The sequence below is a fragment of the Osmerus eperlanus genome, chromosome 9, assembly GCF_963692335.1.
Source record: "Osmerus eperlanus chromosome 9, fOsmEpe2.1, whole genome shotgun sequence".
In the NCBI taxonomy this organism is placed as follows: Eukaryota; Metazoa; Chordata; class Actinopteri; order Osmeriformes; family Osmeridae; genus Osmerus; species Osmerus eperlanus.
The window spans coordinates 18,117,041-18,137,922 of NC_085026.1; the positions used below are offsets into that span (position 1 = coordinate 18,117,041).

At 51.9% G+C, this 20,882-nt stretch overlaps 1 protein-coding gene and 1 non-coding gene across 7 annotated transcripts; both read right to left on the reverse strand.

Annotated features, from left to right (window-relative positions):
- Positions 1–1,560: 1,560 nt before the first annotated feature.
- On the reverse strand, positions 1,561–18,568 carry cep170ba (centrosomal protein 170Ba). Of its 6 annotated transcripts, none has more exons than XM_062469904.1 (19): positions 18,038–18,568; positions 17,214–17,345; positions 15,578–15,667; positions 14,589–15,206; positions 14,258–14,402; positions 11,612–11,719; positions 10,152–10,604; positions 9,161–10,062; positions 8,807–8,953; positions 7,693–7,822; positions 5,983–7,602; positions 4,388–4,631; positions 3,896–4,061; positions 3,549–3,648; positions 3,439–3,506; positions 3,275–3,360; positions 2,499–2,592; positions 2,354–2,405; positions 1,561–2,244 (listed from the first exon to the last, which is right to left on the reverse strand). In XM_062469904.1, exons 5-19 carry the CDS (start codon positions 14,373–14,375, stop codon positions 2,018–2,020), a joined length of 4,515 nt encoding a protein of 1,504 aa, XP_062325888.1. In that variant the 5' UTR covers positions 14,376–14,402; positions 14,589–15,206; positions 15,578–15,667; positions 17,214–17,345; positions 18,038–18,568; the 3' UTR covers positions 1,561–2,017. The 6 variants fall into 6 exon arrangements, with proteins under 6 accessions (XP_062325888.1, XP_062325887.1, XP_062325889.1 ...); XM_062469903.1 differs by having other exon boundaries at positions 3,543–3,648; XM_062469905.1 differs by adding an exon at positions 5,602–5,628 and having other exon boundaries at positions 3,439–3,648; positions 4,388–4,523.
- An 885-nt stretch (positions 18,569–19,453) lies between these two features.
- On the reverse strand, positions 19,454–19,567 carry LOC134027248 (U5 spliceosomal RNA). The gene has a single exon (XR_009931454.1). It is a non-coding gene; the product is annotated as a U5 spliceosomal RNA (small nuclear RNA).
- Between the last annotated feature and the right edge of the window lie 1,315 nt (positions 19,568–20,882).

Consider the following 20,882-nt stretch of genomic DNA (forward strand, 5'->3'; position numbering starts at 1 on the left):
TTTATTGGAGAAATCTGAATCACGTACATCATGGCCAACACAATTAGTCCAAGACAAAACTGTATTCTTGACATTTTTATCGACCAATCATAACTGATGACATACGAACTGAAACATATATATAGTTGGCTAAGTCAACAATTTACATAATTACAGATTAGACAGGATTGGAAAGGGGAATTACATTATTAATGCCTATGACAAAGAATAGTAGCAGCGCGTGGCGTCATAATGATACATATTTCGAAGATCGCAGAAGGTATTACAGGTTTGTGCTAATGTAGCCTACTGTATTCGTGACAAAGAGAGTTGTTCAAATCAACACACACAATGACACTGTTCATCCACTCTCTCGATGAACTTGTATTGTACATAACAATGACACAACATGATGCTGTATCCATATGGTTCAACAGGTCCGAAAAGTAGTGCAAAATACATTAACATTTATATCTGAATATATTAAAAGATAAGAACTATGGTAACCATTATGCGGCATCAACAGTATGGGCCCATGTAATCTGGCAAAATGCAGGCTGTGTACCATTACTACCTTTGAATACAGGAACCGATTTTCAAGGGGAATAACCTTTATGTTACATTCAGCAGCACCTTTGTAATATGTGTTGAGTATGCTTTTTTTTCATTGGCAAAATTTAAAAAGTGAATCACATTTGACAAAAAAAATCATGTCTGTCAGAGTAACAACTAACAACCTTATAAAACCGTTTACAAGTTGGAGGCCCTGAATGTGTGAAGCCTTCAGCCTCGTCTGAAAGGCCCAACTCACTGGGCTGTGGCAACCCTGACAGTTCTGCTGTTGCCAGGTGACGAAACCTGCATGTTCCCAACCTAACAACCACACATTCCAAAAGGATTTTCAGCTCTGAGTGGGAGAAAATACTTAGTGCTCGAGGAGAAAGACCTGCTACTATGAGAGAACACAGGCACAATAGTGTACTGGCACCAGAATATATAAAATATTATTTTGTTATGTCTCCTTGTGTCCATCCCAGACCACCTGTGTCTGGTGAGGTCAGATACAGGCACACTGAACCTTCTTGAATAAGCCCAAACTTACAGAGAATAAGTTCGCTTTAATACAGCATATTCACCACAACCACTACTTTAGGCATACTTTCACCCCCCAGCCCTCAGAGTTCAATCTGAAACAAGTGAAGTGAAAGTTACTCAAGATACAAATATAGAGTTCAGTGTGTGAGGTGTTTATAGGATCTCACATGGTTGGTTGAGGAAGTAGTCCTATTCAAATATAAAATCCACCCAATTTATTACAAATCATCTACATACATGTTCATGTAACCAATTTTCATGAAATGTGTAATCAAATATAAAAATATAGATATTTTTGAAAAGACTACAATCTGCCATTGAGTTGATTCTACTCAAGACAATATATATTTACTTTTATTTTCACACAGATGCTTTCAATAAGATCCATATAGACATATAAACAGGAATAATTAGGAAAAAGGAGTGAAAATGATGAGGTGACCATCTGAGGTTGTCCCGGTGTGTAAGGTACATGAGAAGAGGCTGTCTACCAGTCTCATCAGTCCAGCTGACTAGCACAGCTACCTAGCACAGCTACCTAGCACAGCTGCCTAGCACAGCTGCCTAGCACAGCTACCTAGCACAGCTATCTAGCACAGCTATCTAGCACAGCTGCCTAGCACAGCTGCCTAGCACAGCTACCTAGCACAGCTGCCTAGCACAGCTAACTAGCACAGCTTGCCTAGCATAGCTCGCCTAGCAAAGCTACCTAGCACAGCAACCTAGCACAGCAACCTAGCACAGCACTCAGAGCAGGACAGCTGCTCTCACTTCCCTCTCAGAACAACCCTGAGAGGCAGGCCTCACTGGGAGACAGCTACAGCTGGAGGGGAGGAGGGGAGGGGGGAGGAGGGGAGGGGGCAGGAGGGGAGGGGGGAGGGGGGAGGAGGGGAGGAGGGGAGGGGAAGGATGGAGCCAAAGTTTCAGACAGGACCTCGTTCCCTCAGACCACATAGCCATCTTCGTCTGACATCATGGCCCTCCTGTAGCCCTCGCTGGCCCTGTGGGAGCCAGGCTGGGAAGGGGCCCTGTGGGGGCCAGGCTGGGCTGGGTGTCTCCAGTCTCTGGGCAGGGCCCTGGAGAGCCGGGCTCCACCTGAGGACGGGTAGTTAGGGGTGAACACCCTGGATGGGTCTAGCTGTCCGTTTGGTTCGATGATGGTGTTGATCACTGGGGAGGAAGATCAAAACATAAGGTATGGTTTGATCACCGCTGACATGCTGCTTAGCATTTGTTAGCACACTTGTGTTTGACCTGTCATTGTATCCACAAAACCCACCTTCTAGTTGCTTCTGAACTCTCCTCAATTCTTTCAGAATCGATGTTATCTCCTGAAATACAGGTACGGTTGTTACACTGAGAAAACATTACACATACATCAACAGATACACATACTTAGACAAACATAACTTGGAGTTACAAACCTTGTTGGAGGTTTTCAGAAAAGGTGTGTCATTCTCAGCATCAATCTTGGCTTCGATCTCCTCCCAGACCTCGGTCTTGTTTTGAAACAGCACTCTGCAAGCAGACAATCTCTGAGTGTCCAGACCGAGGCTGGCAGCCTCTCCAGGGCACAGCCTCTCACCCTGCCCTGCCTCTCCAGGGCACAGCCTCTCACCCTGCCCTGCCTCTCCAGGGCACAGCCTCTCACCCTGCCCTGCCTCTCCAGGGCACAGCCTCTCACCCTGCCCTGCCTCTCCAGGGCACAGCCTCTCACCCTGCCCTGCCTCTCCAGGGCACAGCCTCTCACCCTGCCCTGCCTCTCCAGGGGAGGAGTTCCCCTCCTGGGTCTGGCCTGGCAGGCCACGCTGCGACAGACAGCCAGTCACGCAGGGGGGTCAGATGGGGGTCAGATGGGGGTCAGATGGCTGAGCGGTTAGGGAGTCAGGCTATTAATCCGAAGGTTGTTGGTTCGATTCCCGGCCGTGCCAAATTATGTTGTGTCCTTGGGCAAGGCACTTCACCCTACTTGCCTCGGGGGGAATGTCCCTGTACTCACTGTAAGTCACTCTGGATAAGAGCGTCTGCTAAAAAATGACTAAATAAGAGCGTCTACTAAATGACTACATGTAAATGGTACTGGAAGTGACAGCTGGGCCAGGCCAGCAGAAGGGTTAGTGGAGCGTTCTGGAGATTCTAGAGTTAGTAGGAAGGGAACAACACACACACACGCCAAACCTGCACACACACAGATACTCACTTGATCTTCTCTGTTAGCAGCTCTGTGTTTTGTCGAATAGCCATGGAGATCTGGGCCACGGGGTCCAGCATGAGGCTGTCCACCACCTGTGAAGGGAGAACACAGTTCAGTCAGCTGACCAGAGAGGGAGGGGTGCTGCTGGAGACGAGGTGGTCAGAACTCACCTCCTCCTGCTCCCCTCCCAGGAGTCTAGAGTCCTCTGGCTGCATGTCGTCTGCACGCCTGGCCGGAGCAGGACTAGGGCCAGGGCCAGGACCAGGGCCAGGACCAGGACCAGGGCCAGGACCAGGGCCAGGACCAGGGCCAGGGCCAGGGCCAGGACCAGGGGGGAGTCTCTGCCGGGTGGGACCAGCCTCAGGGAGGAGCCGCCCCGACTGCAACACACAACCCAGAAACAGTCTGACTCCCACAGATACCATAACCACAAAGTACAGGATGAGTTCCAGCTGTGGGACTGGCCATGGAGACTGTGTGTCCGACTGTGTCCGACTGTGTGTCCGACTGTGTGTCCGACTGTGTGTCCGACTGTGTGTCCGACTGTGTGTCCGACTGTTACCACATCTCCGCTACCAGGCACGGTGAACCAAACGGACAGAGTATAACAGAGCAGCATGGTGGTACCTGGCTGCGGTGGGCTGTGCTGGCAGCGGGGGAACTGGCCTCGGGGGAGGCGCTGGCCCCAGGGGCCGCTTCTGGGCTGGGGGAACTGGGCAAGTCTGCTTCTCCTGCCACATCATGGATCTCCCTGGCCAGGATGGCCAGGTCCTTAGCCAGGTCCTGACTCAGTCTGCACCAGGACACACACACACACACAGACACACGTATCAGATCAGACCGCCATCCAGGAGTACAGCCGTCACAATGTCGTAGTGCTGATCTGAATGTGCTTGATCTACCATCTCACATGGATGTATTGCTGATCTGAATGTGCTAGATCTACCATCTCACATGGATGTATTGCTGATCTGAATGTGCTAGATCTACCATCTCACAGGGATGTAGTGCTGATCTGAATGTGCTAGATCTACCATCTCACAGGGACGTTCGATCCTTCACTGTTCTGATCTTATCTAAGAGAGTCCCGTTCACGTCAGACTCGGACAGCCTCCTTACTTGGCTATCTGTGCGCTGTGTGTGGACCAGGTCTGGAGGGCATCCCCCTCGTGGCTGTCCTCCTCGGGGGGTCCCGTGTGGGGCCGCCGGGCCACCAGGGGCTGTGGGCGAGGCTGGGAGCGGGGGCTGCTGGAGGCTGGGGGGGGGCGGGAGGAGCGTGTGTGTTTAGGGGCGCTCTGGGTGGAGTCGTACTCCTCCTCAGAGGTGGAGGTGTAGTCGGAGCCCTTGTGTCGCCTCCGAGAGCCTGGGAGCCAGGAGGAGGTTAGAGGAGCGTGTGGGAGGTTAGGAGAGGGAGCGGTGAGGTGTGGAGAGGAGACAGAGAGGGGGAGGTGAGGTGTGGAGGGGAGACAGAGAGGGGGAGGTGAGGTGTGGAGGGGAGACAGAGAGGGGGAGGTGAGGTGTGGAGGGGAGACAGAGAGGGGGGGAGGTGAGGTGTGGAGAGGAGACAGAGAGGGGGAGGTGAGGTGTGGAGGGGAGACAGAGAGGGGGGGAGGTGAGGTGTGGAGAGGAGACAGAGAGAGGGGGAGGTGAGGTGTGGAGAGGAGACAGAGAGAGGGGGAGGTGAGGTGTGGAGAGGAGACAGAGAGAGGGGGAGGTGAGGTGTGGAGAGGAGACAGAGAGGGGGAGGTGAGGTGTGGAGAGGAGACAGAGAGGGGGGGAGGTGAGGTGTGGAGAGGAGACAGAGAGAGGGGGAGGTGAGGTGTGGAGAGGAGACAGAGAGGGGGAGGTGAGGTGTGGAGAGGAGACAGAGAGGGGGAGGTGAGGTGTGGAGAGGAGACAGAGAGAGGGGGAGGTGAGGTGTGGAGAGGAGACAGAGAGGGGGAGGTGAGGTGTGGAGAGGAGACAGAGAGGGGGGGAGAGATACCATGAAAGGACACCAGTAACAGAAACATCCACCAGACCCCCACAACACCACAGAACACCTCGGGTCAGTTTGTGTCTGTAGAAGTGCTCTTTCTCAGATAGCAAATCTGGCTAACAAGCCAAACCCATGCGTTAATGTCGTTTTGTTGTTTGTTAATTTGTACATTCACAATCTAAGATGAGCACTCCTGTTTACTAAAGTTTATCATTGAGGGCCGTACTAATACATATTTCCTGTCAAGAGAACGTACTGAATATGCCCGGTCATGTTAAAAGATACCAGAGGAAATCCCAGCTCAGTTTAAACACAGGCTATTGTTAGTAGTCCTGGTACAGTAGTAAGGTAATACCAGTATGCTCCTCAGAAATCATCCCAACTGTTCCCAGGTAGAGAAAGGACGGAGATATGTACAGGTTAGCTGGATACAGAACAGCCCCTCCCTCGGACCGGCCCCTCCCACGGACCGGCCCCTCCCTCGGACCGGCCCCTCCCACGGACCGGCCCCTCCCTCGGACCGGCCCCTCCCTCGGGGCAGCAGGGGGTCTCCTTCACGCTGCCCTCTCTGGCTTTGAGGCTTCACACTTTATATTCCACACACACTTTTATCTTTCAACATTTCAAGATTAAACACATACAATTGTCATTTCTTAAAGTTGAAAGGAAGCTGTTGTATGATGTGTAAGGTGTGTGCAAGGTCTGTGTATGTGTAAGGTGTGTATGTGTTACTCACTGGCCGTGCTGCTGGCGTACTTGGCTGAGGAGGAGCGTAGTCTAGTGAGGGGTTTCCCAGCGCCCCCCGGGGGCCGCTGCAGGGAAGGCTTGGTCACGGGGACCGAGGCCTTGCGGACGGAGCTGCTGTTGGAGTCTGAGCTGCGGTTGGAGAACCCTCCTGCCCTCCCCGCCGCCCCGGGCACGGCTGAGGCCTCCGTGTCGCTGGGGGTGGTGAAGGAGCCGGTCCTCTTCCGGGGCATGGCCAGCAGATCCAGCCTGGACAGCTTCTTCTCCTGGGCGTTCCTGGCAGGAGGCCCCGCCGCCTCCTGGGAGCCGGGTGAGACCCTCTCCGTCTCGGGGCCTTCGTTGTCGGAGGCCTCGCCCAGGCGAGCCCGGCGCAGCATGGAGGCCCTGGTGGCCCTGGGGGCGGACAGGCTGCTGGAGCGGGCCAGGACCCGGCCCACGGCGCTCAGAAATGCAGTAGCTCCCTCCTCCCTCTGGGGGGTGGGCTGCCTCCTGCGGGGGCCGTGGGGGCCACCCTCCTGGTCTGAGGACACAGTGCTGGGCCAGCTCTGGGGGTCGTCGCTCAGGTCCATGGATCCGTGCTGGCTGGCACCACGTCTCAGCCCCGGCCTGCCGCTGGGCTTCTCCTCCCCCCCCTGGGCTCTCCTGCTCTGGGACGGACGGGCCCGGGCCAGAGGCAGGCGCTCCGAGTCCTGACTGAGCGAGCTAGCGGTGGACCTCTCCCTCTGGAGGGCGCTGGTGGCGGCCGTCTTCCCGCTGCGCTGGCTGAAGGTGCTGGAGGTGTCCATGTCTGATTCCCCAGAGAGGGAGTCTTCTACGGGGCGGGGAGCGGGGGCGTCCTGCTGGGCCTGGAGCTTGGCCTCCAGGGAGGCCAGGACATCCTGGGTGTCTCTGAGGTAGGACTGCGTCTCCTGGTGGGCCTCCGCAGGGTCCTGGTTCCTGAAGGCCGGCTGGTTGGAGATGTTTGGGAGCAGGGTGATGTTGCCGACATGGCTGGGCCGGTCCTTGGTAAAGCTCTCCTGTCTGAGCAGCGAGGCTGGGGAGGAGGATGTGTTGTCCCGGGGGCTCTGGCCGTCCTGCAGGCTGGGGGCAGAGGCGCTGGGCCGGACCGGCTGGACCTCAGGGCTGCCTCTCTGCTTGGTGAGGGTGGCGGTGGAGAAGGTCTTGGGAGGGGGTGCTTGTTTCCGCTCCGTTTTTGGCGTGGCTGGCTGGCAGCCCTGCTCCTGCTTGGCCGGGCGCTCCTCAGAGCCGATGTAGAAGGACGTGGACTTGGCCGGGGGTCCCTGAGGCTCCTCCTGGCGGTGAGACGGGCTCTTCTGGGGTCTCCCACACACGTCTCTCCTCTGCTCCACCACCAAGCCGTCGTCTGACCTGCTGGCGTCGCTCAGACTGTCAGGCTCCACCTCCTCGCACACACCCAGCCCGGGCTGGTCCCCCTGTTTCTGGGCGACGGCCAGGCTCCCGTCCGTCTCCCCCCCGCCAGACGGGCGGGCGTCCTGGTGGAGGTGGATGCTGGGAGTCTCGGGGGGCAGGGCGCGGTGCATTCTGGTGGCCGGGGCCTCTGAGCTGTCCTGGTTCCTGTCACGCAGCGCCACCTGGTGGAGGATTCTGCTACCTGGTGAATTAGGAAACAAACAGAAGCATCAGGATAACTCATTATACTTTCTAATCCCCTGTGTGTGTGTGTGTGTGTGTGTGTGTGTACCTTCTCCTGACAGGTCCATGTGGGCCGGGATGTGAGCGAGGCCAGAGGCAGTGCTGGAGGGAGAGTAGCTTTCAGCCAGGCTGGCCCAGCGTGACACCCACCTGGGGCTCTGCGCCACGCCACGCCGCACCTGGGGGCAGAACACCACAACCAGCCAGCAGCAACTCATCAACATGTGTTCTCGGGGGGGGGGGTCAAATTTAAACAAAAAAGGAAATTATCAGAATGAATTTGCTGCTGCAGGAATGATGTAGCGAGAGCAGAATCCTTCTCCGCCCAGTCCAGGGAAGAGAGGTGTCAGCCAAGCCCCACACACCCAGGACACAACAGGACAAACACACCCAGGACACAACAGGACAAACACACCCAGGACACAACAGAACAAACACACCCAGGACACAACAGGACAAACACACCCAGGACACAACAGGACAAACACACCCAGGACACAACAGGACAAACACACCCAGGACACAACAGGACAAACACACCCAGGACACAACAGGACAAACACACCCAGGACACAACAGGACAAACACACCCAGGACACAACAGGACAAACACACCCAGGACACAACAGGACAAACACACCCAGGACACAACAGGACAAACACACCCAGGACACAACAGAACAAACACACCCAGGACACAACAGGACAAACACACCCAGGACACAACAGGACAAACACACCCAGGACACAACAGGACAAACACACCCAGGACACAACAGGACAAACACACCCAGGACACAACAGGACAAACACACCCAGGACACAACAGGACAAACACACCCAGGACACAACAGGACAAACACACCCAGGACACAACAGGACAAACACACCCAGGACACAACAGGACAAACACACCCAGGACACAACAGGACAAACACACCCAGGACACAACAGGACAAACTCAGAAACCAGGCCACCCTCAGACAATCAAGAACACAATCAAATCTGAGCTCAGCTTTTTCACCTAGCACACTGACACAGCAGACTAACTGATTAACGACTAACTGATTGATTGAGTTATTGAGGTGATTGAGTGATTCCAACCCTCTCCCAAGTCTCTGTAAGAGCCTCCACAGTCAGAGGGCTTGTGGAGGCGGGGTTACCTGTTCCAGCCTGCCTGCCTGTGCAGGAGCTGGAAGCTCCCCACTGCTACCCTCACTACGCTCCTGCCCCGCCCCGGCCAGCGCAGGGCCACGCCCTGCCCTGTCTGCAGCCGGGCTGGGCGGCACGAGGCGCTCAACACCAAACACCTGTCAGGGACAAAGCAGGATTGAGAGGACAAGCCAGCAGCCATGGCGACAGCGTCACACTAGCTGCTAGGGGACGTCACACTAGCTGCTATAGGAGCCAGGTAGCTCCTCTCTGAGGGCACTTTCTCAAACACAGATTATTTTGTGAGGAAAGCAGAGTAAGCAGAGTGTGGGGGGAGGGGGGAGGGGGGGGGGGAGGAGCCTTGCCTGGTCGATCCTGCTGCGAGCCTCTTCCACATCAACATCATTCTCCTGGAGCTCACTGTCGATGGTGTAGGTCCCTGCGTCGCTCAGACTGTCCTCCTCCTCGGTCCTTGATCCCCGGGGGCTCACCAGGGGGGGCTTCAGAGGAGCCGGCTGGCTGGGAGGGGGGCAGCTCTGGGGCAGGTGGCGGTCAGGGAGGGGCGCGGGGGGGTCGGGGAGGCTGGGGGCAATCGCAGGGCTGGGCTCTGGGCTCTCTGGAGGTGATACGGCCTCAGACTCTCTCTCCCAGCTGGGGGTGGGCTGTCTCAGCTTGGCCTGCCTCACAGACTCAGTGAAGTCCTGCGCTAGCCTGGACCTGCGTCCCACGCTGCTGAACGGCCTGGAGGAGGAGGAGCGGGAGGAGGGGCCGCTGCTGATGCGCTCCTCGGTCTTCTCCCTCCGGAGGGAGCCGGCCCTCTGGAGCCCCGAGGAGCCAGGGGCCTTCAGGGGCACCGTGTACTGCTGGGTAGGGGCGCTGCTGAGGCTGGAGGGGCCTAGAGAGGGGCCTGGTCTCTCCTCCCCCTGGCCGTGACCCCTCCGTCTCTCCACCTTGGCGTTAGGGGATCCAGGGCTGGGCTGGGGGGCGGTGAAGGACTGGGAGCGTTTCTGTCTCGTGTTTTCATCAAAGAACTCGATGACGAAGGCCTGCTGGAGATCTGACTTGTCCTGGGAAGGAGGAGGGAAGCTGGACTCTGAGGGGGAGGAGGAGAGCGGGGAGGAGGCTGGAGGAGGGCGGGGGCGGGACAGCTTGGGGTACGAGGCTGTCTGGGGGGGGAGAGAAGCCGGCGATGCGATGGGTGGACGTGATTGGACGATCTTCTCTGGTTCCTCTGAGTCACTGTGAGTTCCATCTCCGTGAAGGTGACCTGACAATCAGAGGAAAAACAAGTTAAACTCCAACGATCGCAAATAAGCTGTTCAGATACTAGTTCAGACAGGTCGTCCAGTAACTGACCTTTGGCCTGGCTGTGTTTGGGTCGGTACACGTCTTCAGAGCGTAAACTCCTACTCATCACGCTCTGGTCGCTCTGCACCAGCCAATCAGCCACCTTGCTCTCCGCTGACATCACCTCGGTGGGCGTGCCGACCGCTTCCCTGCCTGGGGGTTTGCGCTGGCGGAGCGAGAACTTGGTCACGTGGTCCTTGATCTTCATCTTGCCAGGCGTGCACTCGTCAAACTCGATGGTGAACGAGGCGTGGCTCTGCACCGCGGGGGGCGTGGGGGCGGGGCAGGGGGCGGGGCTGGTGTCCTTGGTGGGTCGCTCGTGCAGATGGGACTCCTGGGGCTCGGTCTTCCTGGGGCTCTGCAGCTGGATGTCCTTGGTGGGGATCTCAAAGTAGCGCGGCTCCCGGTGGGAGAAGATGGAGCTGCCGTCTGGGAGAGCACCATCGACATCCTTGCTGTTCTCTGTGGGCACGTTAGGTCTAGTTTAGCAGGTATACAGTACATGCTGTGATTTCGTACATATCCTGTATCGGTTACGTTCTTGAAATGAAACACTGTGTGACACAAGGTAAGGAAACACCTCTCACATTTCCTTTATCATAAAAAAATACAGAATCTTAGAACTGAATGACAAATCACTGTTTTCTATCACCAGCAAGTATTCCCTCAATCCAGAGACATAAATAACAGCAGTGCTCCAGCTTTCAGCCTCGGCACACAGGCACACGTTGATCGGCCAATCAATGGATGCCATCTGGCAGTGGACAGACGTCACGTTAGCCCTGGGGTGGTAGCTGGGAGGTAATCTGCCCCAGGAGCAGACTACCAACCACCCCGCCTGCCCCTCAGCTTAGAGGGCCTTAATCCACCACGAGGCCCTGGTGCTGGCTGCCCTGGCCCTGGTCACCTGGCCCTGGTCACCTGGCCCTGGTCACCTGGCCCTGGTCACCTGGCCCTGGTCACCTAGCCCTGGTCACCTGGCCCTGGTCACCTGGCCCTGGTGCTGGCTGCCCTGGCCCTGGTCACCTGGCCCTGGTCACCTGGCCCTGGTCACCTGGCCCTGGTCACCTGGCCCTGGTCACCTGGCCCTGGTCACCTGGCCCTGGTCACCTGGCCCTGGTCACCTGGCCCTGGTCACCTGGCCCTGGTCACCTGGCCCTGGTCACCTGGCCGGCCCCTGTGGGCGCTAGAACCAAACGTCTTCCACCTCTACATGCGTCACAACTGAAGGTTTTAAACACTGACGCTGCAGCCACAGAAAATGACATCTCACATCAACATCAGATCCGTCTATAGGGAGGCTGATCCTCATGAGACTACACTAGCGTAGGCTACAGGATTAAACTGAAGTCTGCGTTCCACCCAAATGCAGTCCATCACACAGCGGCAAAGTAAACCACAGTATTGGGTTAGTATCCCACAGTGGTATTATTCAGAGTTAGAAAGGTAGCAGAGATGCTCCAGGGTACCTGTGTGTTCCTCCTCAGTCCTCTGCTCCTCCTCCTCGTCCTCCTCGCCCCACCAGGAGGGTTGGCCGTACAGGGGAGTGGGTCTGGACACTGGGGCCTCGCTGTGAGCTAGGAGACACACACACACACACAGGCACACACACAGACACAGACCCACCAGCAGACACATGATAAACACACACACACACGGAGCACAGGAAGACACACACACACCAACAAAGATATGGTAACACACGACGAGACAACCACACACACACGCATGCAGAAAGGGAAAGAAAAGTGAGTTAGACCAGGAATGATTTTTGCTCAGTATTTCTGTTAGTCACATGATGGAACCTGGCACCTTTGTACACAACAGCTTAAAACTGTCTGGCTTTGAACATTGCGACAACATGAACTAACTCCGCATTGCAGAACAACTAGAATGATTCATATGGTTCCAACAGATTCTCAGGCCTCAGTGACGACAGGTTGAAAGGTTCAGTTACAAACGGAGTCATGTGACACAAAAACATAATCCTTCTGGGATGAAGCAGAACACAACTAATCCTAATCTTCCATCACACAGGACCAGAGAGGCCTCTCAAAACACACCAGACACTTCTCACATAATAATGCATTCATTCATTAAATAATGTACTCATTCATCATATGCTTTTATCCAAAGCAACATGTACAGTGCAGGTGGGGCTACATGACAGACACACTGATGCTAATACAGGAACTAATACAGGAACTAAACTAACCACAACATGAGCCGAGACCCTGACATTCAGTTATCCAGGATATGCCAAGTAAGACATTAACAGAGAGAGGGAGAGAAGATAGTGAGAGAGTGAGAGAGAGAGGATGAGAGAGAATGAGAGAGAATGAGAGAATGAGAGAGAGAGAGAGAGAGAATGAGAGAATGAGAGAGAGAGAAACAGGCGGCGTGTCATTAATTCCATTCCACTTCCATAACGTGACGTTTCCAGCGTATGTAAACACAAAAGAGGAACGCCTGCTTAAAACGCCAAGCCCTGTTCATCGTGAATTCTTCTGACATGAACACGGTTCAGAGCTAAAGATAGGCCTGAATGCTGCTCTGCTTAACTAGAGGAAGATGTGTCAAACTTTTGAAACTCCTTCTCCTTCACACACAGTGGAAGGAGAAGAGAACAGAGAACCCTAAAACAGAGTATAGCACAGCAGAGTTTAGTACAGTCCTCATCAATTACTCATCAATGATAAGAACCTATTTTGGAAAAAAAAGCACAAATATTTTTTCAACCTTTCTAAACTTTTTAATCGAAAATAATTTTTCTAACCTTTCAAAACTTTTTTTGAAACGTAAAAAAAAAAAGTTTTACCTTTCGAAAATATTCGAAAATATTTTTCAAACCTTTAGAAACTTTTTTTTTTTGGCGAGCCCTGTACGTTTGCGCATTTTCAACTCAAAATGCACGTGATAGTTTTAGTCTTTCTATAATGCAGCTATACAGTCTCTGACATGTCATTTAATGGATCCACACATTTAGGAATGGATCCCCTCGTTGTAGTGGCTCGTGTCGTGAATAATTTACCCTAACTTTACTCTCTTTACTCTCTTTCGGATTTAGCCGACATTGGAAATATCTGTGAGGTTTACAGTGGAGTTTAGAGTGGAGTTCAGTGAGAAAATGTTTCTTAATGTGCCGAAACCTGGGCAAACAAATGTTTGTACAGGCCTGTACAGACTGTGCAGGACAGGTCCTACCCTGGCCTACAGGACCTGCTACTTCCTGGTCCTTCGCTGAGGAGGAGGAAGTGTGTAGGATAAGTACTGAGCAAGTGTCAACACGGCAAGGTGGTTATGGAAACTATCCAGCTTCCCCAACTAAACACACACACACACCTTTTCTACCTGTCCTCCAGCACGTGTAAGCCACCCAGAGACTTGTGAAGCAGGACTTTCCTGGCAGCCTGAAGTGGGAGGTGAGGCAGACAGAGATAAGACGACCTCCACCTCAGCCTTCCCCAGCCCTGCCAGCCACCCGGCCTCACACCCGGCCTCACACCCGGCCTCACACCCGGCCTCACACCCGGCCTCACACCCGGCCTCACACCCGGCCTCACACCTAGCCTCACACCCGGCCTCACACCCGGCCTCACACCCGGCCTCACACCCGGTCTCACACAACCCGGCCTCACACCCGGCCTCACACCCAGCCTCACACCCGGCCTCACACCCGGCCTCACACCCGGCCTCACACCCTGCCTCACACCCGGTCTCACACAACCCGGCCTCACACCCTGCCTCACACCCTGCCTCACACCCGGCCTCACACCCGGCCTCACACCTAGCCTCACACCCGGACAGGACCCGGCTGCCTGGCACGGCCCACAGGAGGATCACCCCTCCTCACACGCAGTCTGGTGTCGCCATGGGGACAACGTAATTACAAAGGGAAAGGTAGATCCCCTTTATCAAGATTCTGCTCACACGGCGACAGACTCACCAACACGCTCTCTTCCTACAGTAGTGGTATTCAAATGTTCCTCAGCAGATGTAGTTACCCTGAAGGTCAGCTATTGTTGCAGTGCTTTACATAATATATGGAAGCATGTTGGTTTGGGGAAGAGAGGACAGGTCAGCAGTAGCAGAAGTTCCAAGCTGTGGGTGTGTACCTGGGGCTGCTCTGCGCTCTGAGTCCTTCTCCTGCCGGGAGAGGGGAGGGTCGCCGTTCCTGCTGCTCCCAGACTGCAGCATCTCCTTGCTCCTGGCCTCCAGGGACTTCATGCTCATCTGCAGCTGGCTGGTGTACTTCTCATGCTGAAGCACACACACACCACACACACACACAACCCCAGACATACACACACACACACACACACACACACAACATCAGACACGCACACGCAGAAACACCAACACACACGTACAGAAAGCAGGACAATGGAACAATGTTGCAAGTGCAAAATAATACTCCCACAGACACACAGACAGACATAGTCTTACTTTGAGCGCTTCCTCCGGGACCTTGTGTTGGCTCCTCTCCAGGATGTACACGTGTGCATGTGCATGTCAGGGTCAGGACACAAACACTGAAGGACATCACAGACACCCGTATCATAGGTACTGCATCACCCACACTACCCTCTGACCTTTAACCTCCAGGGAACTAACGATTACTGAGACGTGACCTCGTACATTCTACAGCCCTTTACGACAACATGTGGCCTAAACATCTCCAGTTGTAAGCCGCTTATCTCCAGTATCCCTCCTGTCTACCAGCTCTGGGGGTCACAGAGGAAGGAGATTTCTGATCCACAGTTGAACATAATCTGAAACCCTTGACTGAAACCACAGGGAATTAACATGCCGGGCTAGTCTGGAGCCTAAACCACAGTAGCAAAGAAAAAACTAATTCCATCAATGAGTGCAGCCTGAAGCTCTGACCACCACTGGAATCTCAGTTATTCTGAACCATGAATAAACATCTGTAATCGATACAGCAGAACTGAAGGTTGCTTGCCTCAGATAACTAAAAAGGATATCGTATCCAAAGCGGATGACGTCAGAGAGCTTGAGGGTGATGTAGGTCTGATCTGGGATCCTGAGGTCGTTCACAAAGGTCTGGGGAGAGAGAGAAGAGGGTTCACAACAAGGTTAACAAACCACCTCAGCTTGGCAGAGACAGGTTCCAGGTGTTTGCAGAGCACACATGACCAGAGGGACCTGAGGAGGCTGCAGTCAGCTGCTCTCCCATGGGAAGTTAATCCACCTGTACAGTAAGACCTTAATGGGATTACATGGGCCTGGTTATGTAAGAGTCGTCTGGGCTCAGCAGGGAGGGAGCAGGGCTCTGAACACCCTGCACCCCTAGCAGCTTCACCCTGACTGACCACACATTTACCTCCCGGCCTCTATCAGCAGCATGGAGGCCGCAGCATGGAGGCCGGGGAGGCGTGAGGCCGGAGTGTAAGAGGCGAGGCTTCCTGACTCACCCCGTTCAGGCTGCCCAGGTCCTTCACCATGTGCTCATCAGAGGCAGCATGGTAGTTGAGCACCGCGTGCTGCTTGTCCACGCTGCGAGACTGCAAGACAAACAACCTGAGCTCAACACAACACGTCTGCTATGCAATGCAATAAAGTCCTGTTTTTGTGGCGTTCGCCGTTAAGTCTGCTAAACTTTTACGAAAACGTTTCCAATCCGACTTTCCTTTGGTCCATGACCAGACCAGGGAGGCCAGTAGTCAGAGAGCGTGTCCTCGTTAGCCTGGCCTCTCCTTCCCATCACAGGAAGACCACACAGCAGACAAACTCATTTGCAAAATATTTAACAATGGTTCATTCATAGGGCTGGAGCAGATCAGTGCAGGTCCTGAACAACAAGGTTTAATTTGTAGCTTTCTTCTACAGTCCTGTTGCCTCTGTGTGCATGTTAGTATCTGGGTTTACAAGAACACACCATTCCTGATACCGTATAGAAGTTCATTATTCCTGTCAGTATTTTTGCTGACGATCCACCTTTCCTCCTTGTCATCCGTGTAAACTCTCCCAATCGCAATGTGCTAGAAAAACAATTGAATCCTAAAACAAACTCGGTCACAACATGAACCTGCTTCACGTGAGTGTTTGTTTATCTAACCAGTGAGGCTGATACAACCAGCCATGCATGGGGACAGATACATAACTACATCCCCTCTGTGTCCAGGAGATCCTTGACTGGCTGGGCCTGTACTCACACATCAGGATCTTTCACACTGTACATAATGACCCTGTTCTGTAGGTCAACCTTACCAGCCCAGCACTGTTTGAACTTTAGTTTCCAGTTCTGCTCAGTCTCACTCAACAGGCCAAACAGCCTCCCGGTACACAGGCCAGCCGCTGAGTCCTGCCACCCAGCTGGGTGTTATAAAAACACAGTGTGTTAAGAACACACAGGGAGGAAAACATCCTATTATGCCTTGAAATATGTCTGGGTTTTAGAACAATGCTAAACCAGAGGTCAGTAGCACTTAAGATCTGCTGTAGCGCTGAAGAAGTAAGAATGCTCTCTGACTGGGAGAGGCTGAGGTTTAGCTGGAGCTGGGGAATGCAGAATGCAGACAAGAGAAGCTTTTCAACTTTCCTAATGTCTGTGGTGGGCAGGGCATGACTGGCTGAACCACCAACTGAAGAAAGTATGAACAATTTCAGAGACAGCGTTTTTCCCCCCAGTAAATACTGAGTAAAGGGAAGCAAAGGAGAGCAGCTACACAGACAGAAACTCCTCGACAATCCAGAGAGGTTATCATGAAGAAAAACAACTGAATAAAAGCAGTGTGCTGGAATGTGTCAGTTGCAATCATCTCTTGAGACTGCAAGAGGCAGATCTTCCAGCAGACACTGCTGTCATTCTAAAACACACTTATTTCTCTCTCTCTCCCTCTCCCTCTGCCCCCCCTCCCCAGCCCCCAGCCCCCCCCCCCCCTCTCTCTCTCTCTCTCTCCAATCTCACACACACACACACCCCTACACCCCTGACGTCCTAACCCTGGCTTCTTAATCCACATCCAGCACGTCTTAATACATGAATCATCAGAGGGCGTGCGGGTGTTGGGACGGCAGCAGGTGTAGTCCGCTGACAGACAGCTCTACCTGTAGCATCAGCTCGCAGTCCTCGCGCCCCACAAAGATCATCTCCCGTGGCAACCGGTGGCGCGTGCCGGAGCTGCTGACCAGGAACCAGGACGTCACGCTCATCTTCGCGCCCCTCTCAGCATCCTGGAGCTGAGGAACACACAGAAACATGTAGAAGCCAGATTGCGGCTGTCACCTGAAACTGAACCTGATTGCATTATTGAATAAATACCTCACTTAACTACGATCAATTTACCGACTAGCCTACGTCATTCATATCACTGTAACAAATCACTTTGATGTAATCTGTGTTGTTGGTTACTTGTACATTGTCCCAAGTGTTTCTTGTATCATCAAGTGATAGCCTACTGTGTAGACTACTCATTTACATGCAATACATTTAGCCCTCTGACTCAACAAAGTTCCGACGCTGCTTTACCAGTGTTCACATTATGCATTGTAGCATCCTGAAAACAAGCGATAGGCAGATAAATTATGTTTCCCGTGCTTAAATCACCATGACAATATTGTAAAAGTGAGAGTTGAATGTATATTCGGGATCAAACATTTTCCCATGTGAGTTAGAGATGACATTGTGACAAGCTTAGCAACCTGCTCTCAACATGTTAATGTTACACTTTCAAAGTAGCTAGGAAATGTTAGCAAACATATTAGGAGCTTGTTTGACATTTTCGTAAGGAATGACTTAGGCTAGTCAATCCCAGTGTGTTGACCAGCCTTCTTAGCTAGCAACCTGTTTAGCTTCAGGAAATAGAAAGGTTTTCCCGATAGAACCAGCAGCTTTCCTTGTCCAAGAGAGAAGGGCGTAGCAAATAGTTTACCTTAAATCCGAGCTCCTCTTTCCTCTGAAGAGTAGCCAGCGTTGACACTAGTGTATTCAATGGGACGACACTATTGATAAAATAACAAATCACGAAGAGGCACCAAACAGCCAAGTTAGTATCGACAACACCCTGCGTCCTGTCTGACTCCGGTCCGCTGTGTCTCCTTTCAAACTCCGACAGCGACACGGTAACAGCCTCCCACAGTGACGTAACCAGCCAGTCCCCGGTGTCAGATCTAATGCTTCAACACCTGTATCCTAAACATGTCGCAATTCTTTATCATTTATTTGAAAAAAAAACAAAGTAGTATAAAATTATTCATTGAATTTAACAGTGAACCAGAACCAAATGGATCATTTAGTTATACAAATGTTAATACAAATACAAATCTTTCCCTCCGTGAAAATCCTGCCAGATTGGAGTTTTCCGATTCGTTCACCGAAAAGTGAAGAATAGAAAGCAGAATAATTTACTACGCCTACATACAGACTTGGAGGTTGTTTTATTTCTCTAACAGAACCAGTCTCGTAAATGCAGTCAAAATTAGATAGGCTAGTCTACGGATTTTTGCTAAAGCTTGTTTGAGCAGTACTTTGGGAAATCTCTCGAGTCCGTTGGAATGAGACGGTGTTGCAATAGTCGTTCAGTCAGTAGGCTAGCCTACGCTTCTTGATAAAACTACACATTTTATAATTAAACCAATATGGTAAATGGAAAAGCATGCAACTTTTAAGTGTGGGAATTCGGGTTATTTCCCCATAATTAACTAATTCTAATAAGTAGCCCGCAATAAAGCAGTAGCTAGGGTAGCCTACTTGGCAGGTTTTGTAGGCGCTATTCTGAAAAATGTCTTAAATAGAAGTGGGACACGATCAGGTCTCCCATTAGCTGCATGTGTTCCTATCTGTGGCGGGGTATTTACATTGTGAGTTGATTAAGGCGGGCAAGTTAGCAATAGCATTAAGCTTCGCCACACAAAGTCCAGATAGGTGTGTTTTGTTACTGACACATTAGCAGAATAATGTTACATTTAGTGATTTATGTTGTGATGTTGTGATGAGACATGAATCACGATCTAAAGGACTTGCATGAACCGTCCGCTAGATGGCGCTCTAAGCCCAACTCAAAATACCTTAAATAAAACTCCAGTTAACTTTTTAGGTGATTATCAAAAAAGATTAAGTAGTTGTGTTATATGCTGTTTACTACTTTTCCACCGATTTACTTCCATTGCTTCACAGACTACACGATTCAACTTGTTTCCCCCAGTGACCCCTTAACCAGAAACATATAGTTAAGCTGTCTTTCCAGTTGGTTCCAGTTACAACGCAGGGCTCTTGAGTTTTATCTATAGTTAACGTGACGTGTCCATCTTCCTTGCTACCACTATTACATGATTTTAACAGTTTAGGAGGCCCCGCGTGAGCAGGGCATCAAAAAATTGATTGTTACTCGTAATGTTCCTATCCACGGAAGTCTTTAGTAAAAGGCGAAAGGCTTATGCGTATTGAAGAGAAACCAGAGTGTATTACGAGCTCTACGAAAGCCTCTACTTAGCCATTCTCGGCCATGACATTGCAGTTAATGGTTCGATATTTTGTTTTTCAGGATACCCACGCTAGTACTTATAAACTTGTTTAAAGCGACAGACATGCCACAAATGTTAGTATGTCAAGTATTAGACGGCTTCGTCTTTGGTCTGCGTACACGCGAAAAGCATGATGGGAAGTAACAATTACGTTGAGCGAAACGGAAGATTTTCGCAATGTAACATTAGCTATTTAGCTCATTTGTTTGTAACTTTTCTCATTACTTGTATTTCAGTACTGCATTTGAATAAATAAAAATATAAAAATGTAACATTAGCCTACATAAAAACAGGACTCAAGTTTTATCAAAAGTTTGGCGTGAGATTCCCATACCTGTCAACATTTTGGTAACGTTACAACATTTGGGGCTCAGGGCGAATGTGTGTCATTTTTCATATCCCTTCCACACCTTTAGAAAAGTATTATTTTCTCTGTGCTCTGCATTTTCGTATACAACCTGCCTCACAAAGAGAAGACACAGGATATTAAAGGATTGATTATTGCTGAAAACTGGAACGGAAAATTGTACGATTAAGCCAAAAAGTGACACATTTCCCCACACCCTAGTACTCAAGGGAGGGCAGAGCTTAACTGCTGCCTCTGAGCAGTGCGTGGTGGTAGTGCAGCTGGAGCTAGGTAAGGAGCGGTTGTCAGGTGAACCGCACGCTGGGCCAAACCGCGGTCCTGCCGCTAGACGCAGTGCTGTGCAGCTGGCCGGAGCCAGACTCGGAGCCCTGGCTGTCAACATCTGCTCCAGAGAGCTCGCCATCTGCCTGGGACCCGGGAGAGCCTCTCCTCCCGCGCTGCCCAGCTGCAGGAGCACGTGGACCTGGGCAGGCAGTCAGACGCTGAAATAAATTGTGGACAAATTCTAAACATGGACTTTTGCCTGTTAATTTCAGCAATGCTGTGAAGAAATCTACAGGACAACAATAACTGGCTCTTCTAACAGTACAACTGACCCCCCCCCCCCCCCCTTAGTATAAATGGTAGAACCTCCCCTGTGTCTGTTTAGTTTGGTTGAGGGTTTAAGACAGCAGCATTCTGTCTGGGCGGGAGATATGATTGTCAGCGCGGGGTCTCCGGGGGGATGGTTTTTGATGCTGATTTATTATTCTGTGAATTAATTTAATATATTTCAGTCACCTTAAACTAGTAATGAAAGACAAGTCAGATTCAGACTGTAGATAAGAGTTAATTTAATCAATTTGAAAGAATAAAAAGAAACTGAAAACAGTGTACACATTTTATAT